The sequence below is a fragment of the Oreochromis niloticus genome, linkage group LG7 (genome assembly GCF_001858045.2).
Source record: "Oreochromis niloticus isolate F11D_XX linkage group LG7, O_niloticus_UMD_NMBU, whole genome shotgun sequence".
Lineage (NCBI taxonomy): Eukaryota > Metazoa > Chordata > Actinopteri > Cichliformes > Cichlidae > Oreochromis > Oreochromis niloticus.
In genome coordinates, this window is record NC_031972.2 from 53,435,716 (window position 1) to 53,442,051 (window position 6,336).

The 6,336-nt window shown below is 40.7% G+C and overlaps 1 protein-coding gene across 7 annotated transcripts in view; it reads left to right on the plus strand.

The window, feature by feature from the left end:
* Window positions 1-266: 266 nt before the first annotated feature.
* The window catches only part of slco3a1a (solute carrier organic anion transporter family member 3A1a), a 35,127-nt gene continuing 29,057 nt past the window's right edge, over window positions 267-6,336 (plus strand). The window contains exons 1-2 of one of the 7 annotated variants that reach the window (XM_005470766.3): window positions 267-398; window positions 1,467-1,650. In XM_005470766.3, coding sequence (XP_005470823.1) covers window positions 1,492-1,650 — 159 coding nt within the window. In that variant the 5' untranslated portion in view covers window positions 267-398; window positions 1,467-1,491. Of the gene's footprint in view, window positions 458-569; window positions 759-883; window positions 1,302-1,466; window positions 1,651-6,336 lie in introns of those variants that run through there. The other 6 variants (XM_005470771.3, XM_005470768.3, XM_005470772.4 and 3 more) reach the window with 6 other exon arrangements.

Consider the following 6,336-nt stretch of genomic DNA (forward strand, 5'->3'; position numbering starts at 1 on the left):
TTTTCACTCTAATTAAAATACAAGAGAAATTGGTAAATTTCCTTGAAATTTTTGTGTTAAGTGTTAAGCCCAATATGTGAGCCACCTGCAAATTAGACACAATGGTCAATACATGAGTTGTAAATTTAGGTCAGAGTATTGATTAATAGCACAAGCTAACCCCCTTATATTGCCAGTTTTATCTCGATTTTTATATGAATAAATGTATTTATATAAATATGTAACTGTAAATTATTATTACTTTGGGCCACCTGCAATACCTTTGCCGCCCACTATGGAGCCCCTGCTAGCACTTTGGTAATCCCTTCCTACAGTCTGCTCACTTTAGCTAATTATTTGTTTGTGGCAACTGTAAGGATATTTGTTTTAAACCTATTACAAGTGTAGGTTAGAGACAGGTGGGTTCCATTTCTGTCTTCTCTTATACTAAAAGAAGGTCTAAGAAGCTGGCTGCTAGGTTTGTCCAACTTGTATATAATTTTTAGCCAGTTTTACATGATCGAAAATTAACTGTATTATTGAAGTAAATTAGCGATTCTTGCTACTCAATTTAGCTAGCCAGCTAGAGTTAACTTGCTGCTTCTGGTTTAGAAAAAGGGCACAAGATGGCGGTAGCTAAAATGCTTAACTCTGAAGCCCGTTAAAGTCGTGGTCCGTTTTTTGTCTTTATATTCTATTTCTATATTTTAATAGTACTAGTATAAAGTATGGTGTATCAACCATATTGTATGCTTCACTTCACTTGCATTTTTTCTTAGGTAAATTACTTTAAACTGTAGTTGACAAACTAATCGGTTTAGCAGCTAGCCTCAAACCAGCAAAAACCACATAAGAGTTTATGGTGTGAGAAGATGGCAGTTTGTTATATTTAAGTATTTCTTAAACACGTGTGGACAGTACAAACACGAGGCCCCACAGGACTACTGTAGTAGATGCAAGTTGAGCGGAGTCGACGCTTCTCTGCAGCGCCTCTAGGGCCGGGCTTGTGCTCGCAGAGGAGGAGAGTAGTACAGGGAGGTGGGAGCGCGGAGGCAGGGCAAGCTCTGTGTAAGTGAGGGATAATGACAGACCGGTACGGCCGGAGTTTAGCAGAAAAATAAGAACCTGGTGAGCAAAATCCAGAGCCGCCGCGAAAATCCACTAAAGTCCGCGGCGGAAACATGCGACCTGACAGAAATCTACGTGTCCGCGTCTCACTTGTGCCTTTGCTAACACCTTCAGGGAGTTCACATGTTTCTGCGCGTCGACAAGGAGGCAATGTTTAGACGCAGACGAGCGACGGAGCCCCGCGGAGTTTGGATGTGTGTTTGGTAGCTTGTCAGATGAAAGAGTACAGTTTGTTGAATCGAGAGAAACAGCGCCAGGGAGCACCCCGAATGTAGCCTCCGGGGGAAGCGAAAAGCGAAACACTGTACCTGCCAGTGTCTTCCTTTGGTCACCCTGCTGTGTGTTTCGATTTCTCGTAGTTCTGTGAGGCTAACGTAGGAGAGGATGCAGGTGAAGAAGCAAAGGGACCCGGACCGGAGCAGCGGGGACATGCTGGAAGCAGATGGCCCCCGCAAAAACTCCTCGTGCTTCTCAAATATCAAGATATTCTTAATATCGGAATGCGCCCTGATGTTGGCACAGGGCACCGTCGGAGCATACCTGGTGAGTGCAACACAACCCGAGCTCACGCAGGACTCGGAGTGCCTGCAGTGTGAACTGAGACCCCACTGCAGTGGGGGCTGCTCAGATTTGTGTTTACTGGGACTAAGCTTTTGCATTTGGGGTTTTTCCTGCTCTGCATGCTTTTGACTAATGCAGCAGAGCAGTGACAGGACAGAAACCTGCCTTCTTCTCAGTAAAGTCTGCCATTTAGGATAGTACGCCCTTTACCACTCTTTTGCTTGTGTTTTTATTGTGAGGAAAACATCTATAGCTACTTTTCACTCATGTCTAATTTATCTCTAATGTGTCACAACTCAAACTAAATCATCATTTACCATCCATTTACCAGAGGGTGACTTTAAAACTCTGGTTAGATTTAGCAATAATAGCTTAAACATATTTATGATGGCAGAATTTGGCTGTTTTGACCCCAAATGACATTCAAGGTCAAAAATCCCCTCCATTACTTACTCTTTCACATTTACTATTACTCATACAAATAAACCGTTAGTATCAGAAAGAACATAATTAACATCTGCTCTCTTCTGATGAATCTTCGAAATGTGTTTTGGTGATGATGATGATGATGATGGAGTGTTATAGTAAAATTTGAACACAGGAATGCCTAATATAGATTTTGTCAAACAAAGCTCCCTGAAGTGCTTCAAATTGTTCCTCAAAGGGTCCCAGAGGATCTTTCACAACCTCGGGCGAACCACTCTGAACATTTAGTTTCAACATTAGCAGTGTTTATTCTCCAGGAATCACACTGATTCCTCTGCTTGCTTGTTCAATTATTATAGTAAAACCCTAAATATCTTGTCCATATTTGGAGTGGAACATCTTATCTTAACTCTTACTGAACCTGCTGAGCATCAAGCATCCTGTGGCCCAGCAACAACAGAGCACAGTTGTGCCACGTGGGAGTCACTTACGGGGAGGAGGGGGGGGGTCTTTTTCTTTACTGTTTATTTCAAATTAATCAGGCAGTTGCAGTTTTTTTTGTAGCATATTTGCACTGGACACCTGTTTAAACAGGAAAGGAAAGAGAGACCTGCAGGTGAGGTTTGCAATCATTCACTTCACGTCAAACATGCCAAGCTTTGGGCTTGTTTTTGTTTGTAAAACCCACCGAGATTATTTACATGGAATATCATTTACACAGACAGGACTGAGGTACCTGGCTTAGTGACAGTCTAATGAACTGGTGTCGACCTGTATGAGCTAATGCGGTGTCTCTGATTGGATGAAGGTGCTTAGGAGTGTTTGCTGGCAGCAAAGGGGCAAAATTCAACTATCACGGCCCCCTCTGATTTCTGTGAGCTGCTTACAGCACAAGACACTTACAGTAGCAGCACGCTGTGCCTCTTGATTTAGCACCTTGACTACAGGGGAACGGTTAACCTGCACAAACACATGAGAGCACACATGTATGTCTGCAGTTCGTGATTTATTAGGCCTGTTCTTTTTAGTTGTGCAAGTGAAAAGAAGGAATTAACGGCTTTGAGTCTGAAGCAAATAATGAAAGATTGTTCTAGGCAGTTGAGTTCAATGGTCTAATGCACATTAGGGCTGTAACTTTTTCTTTTTTTTCCCTGTCATTACTAGGTATGTTACAATACTAGACTAATAGTACAGACCCAAAGATATTCAGTTTATGATGAGATATTATAAAGACATTTAAAAGGCTAAAACCAGAATATTTCCATTCCTTCTGCTTGGTAAAACGACAGAACTGAATTATCAATTGCTAAAATAGCTGAAAAGTGAATTAAATGTTTTGATTCACTGGATTGATTGACTAATCATTTCATGTTTGGTGGACATAGAGTGTGAATCACAGTATTACAGGAAACTAAAGTCCTGGCTTACAACCACGCCAAAGCTTTTTAACATAATGTATGTGCACTCAGGATATGGGCTTTCAATAGGTAAACAAACAGCAACTCATCTCAAGCTGTTCTACTTTGCCAAGGTTAAAAAGGTATTTTGTTGCTGCTTTTTGATATCAATATATCACATGCATGAATATATTCAAACATCCCTTAACTTGTGATGTCTGATTAAGATTTTAAACTTAGGGTGTGGAGTTATATGTAAATATATAAATAGAAAGCATTGGTCAGTTTTTGTATCCAGAACCCAAGAGTGCAAAATCTAATGCTTATGTTATCACTTCTCACAAAAACACCAAATCTGACACTTGAAAGCTTGAGCTACAAAGTGCAACAACTGAACCTCAACAGTATTTGTCTTGGCGCTGCAGGCCTGTCACACCAAGTGTGTTCAAACACGGAGGAGGCCCAAACATGGCTGTCCTTTTGAAATCTCAGTACTTATACCACTATAATCTTTTAACATAAGGTTTTAGGTGGAATCTGATTTGTTTAGTAACTTACCAGACATTTTTTGGTTTTACTTCAGCCATAGGCCATTTTTGTTGATTGGAGCACGAGTATAACCATTAACGGACCTGTCAGATATCAGATTCTGTGAAAGTGTAAAATGTTGTTTTGAAAACTGCAGTAAATTTCTAAAGAAGTGTTCAAATTATGCTGAGTTATTTAAAAAGACAAAGTACTATAAAAAAAAGTTCATCTCTATGCCCGTGGCCTAAACTGTGGAGGCAGCTTCTTTTGGATGCCACTAACAGAGCTCTTAAAAATAACCTATGCAGTCCTGTTCGAATACCTTTAGATAACCTTCAACCTGCAGTAAGCCATACCTCATAAAACAGAGTGGATTCCATTCTAATAGCAGAAGCTTAGTTATAAACAGTTGCTCTCCCATCACAAATAGCACAATTTCAGCACTTTTACATCAATGCTAAACCTCACTGTGCAGAAGTGACTGTCAGCAGTGAGCAGCTTTCTTCTGCATGCTGATAATTAAAAGCCTTGTCAGTACATCCTTAGAAAAGTTGTCTCCTCATGCTCACATAAGGCTTGCTCTTCTCGTATTTGATGGGTTGTCAGGATGACGAGGTTTGTTTTGTTGCTGTGAGACAGATTAAACATTTCCACAGTCTGAGTTGTGATGCGGTGAAAATGTGGCTTTGACCACTGACCATTAAGCATTCCTCTCAGTTTTTCCTGTGTATTTTATGCTTGTAGTGATGGAAAGCTGGCTGTTTAAGTCAGAAACGTGTTGAACCTGCAGACCAGAGTATGACTCATCCAGAGGGTTTCCACTGCTCAAACTGTCAGTCACAGGTGCTGACTGCAGGCTCTCCATAATGGGATGAGATGATGTGGTGGCTTTATTCCCTCTGTTTCAATGTTAATGTCTGCGTAGAGCTGCAGCTGTTATGTTAACAGGTTGTTGGGGCTCACCATTGTTTCTAACAGCTGGGTAAAACAGGATTGAGCTCAGATCCCAGCTGGGCAGAGCCAGCCAGGCATAAATGCAGCCCATCTAGTGTGTTTGCATTCCCGAGAAAGAGCCACCCAAGGGGCAGAAACGTCATGACTCATTCTGAAGTTTTCAATCCAACAAACTTCACTGAAGGACTCCGGCATGAGCCGCTCCCAACAATCATCTTCTCCGCACTTTGATAAGTAGTGAAAGAGTCACTGCAGTTGTGTTCAGAGAAGTGCAAAAATGACCTGCTGTCACATCTACCTTCTAAAAGTCACAGAAGACAGCTTATTTTAAACCCAAATGGCAAAACAGATAGACTGTATAGCATTGTGTTTTGTTTGCAGTGACAGTCTACGCACCTGTTGTGTAGTAAGTATTATGCACAGGTAAATAAAGTAAAGATAATGCACCCTGTAAACCCACAGATACAGATTTCAGTTCACTTTTAGGAGGACACAGTGTGTTGAGCTGTCATTGAAAGGACAGCTGTGGAGGAAGTGTAGGTGCTAAATACAAGAAAAGCTGAAAATATATTCTATGTTCTACTGTTTAAAAAAAAAAAAAATAAAATAAAGCTGATGCTTCACTCTGATTCCTCCTGCAAACCAAACACTTAAAATGTACAGCATCAAGGTAAAGAAAACATTCAAGTGTGTTTGCATCACGGAAGAAAAGAGCAGTTTTGTTCAATCATTTCCACATTTAAGCCTTAAGCACAGAGCCTCTTGGAGCCACAAAGATTATGTCTGCATTAAAACTGCTTATAAACCTAAATCAACTGTGTACATTAAATCACCATAATTGGGGAAAAAAATGTGTAAAATGCTCCGGGAGCAGAAACCACAAGTTGGCTGGTGGGGCCCTCTTTTCAGAAGAGGATGTTTGTGTTAGTAAGATCTTTTCTTTCTTTTTTTTTTTTAGTAACTCAATCAAAACTCCTTCATAGTGGCAGTTGGGAAAAGGGAAGTAGTTGTGCCCTTTAAAGGACAGTTTGAGCCAAATATATAAATAGCATTTTATACTCTGTAAAATGTGCCACTGTGGTTCACATTGCTCAGAGAGACTGTTCCCACAGATCCGTCTTTACTGAAATATCATGGCATGCACATGTCTAACTAAATTTAAAGTGTTATTTGTCCGTCTCTGTATATCCTGACTATAAATGTGGCCTCACAGTACTTATTCCCTGACCTCTGAATTGCATCTGACAAACAGGGTTGCCAAAAAACTATCCTATACAACCTTTCTGTTGTGTTTGCTTAGTTTAGAAGTTACTGGTAAGCTCTAACTCTTGCTCTGGATGACAGCTGGTGAACGAGAGAAGCA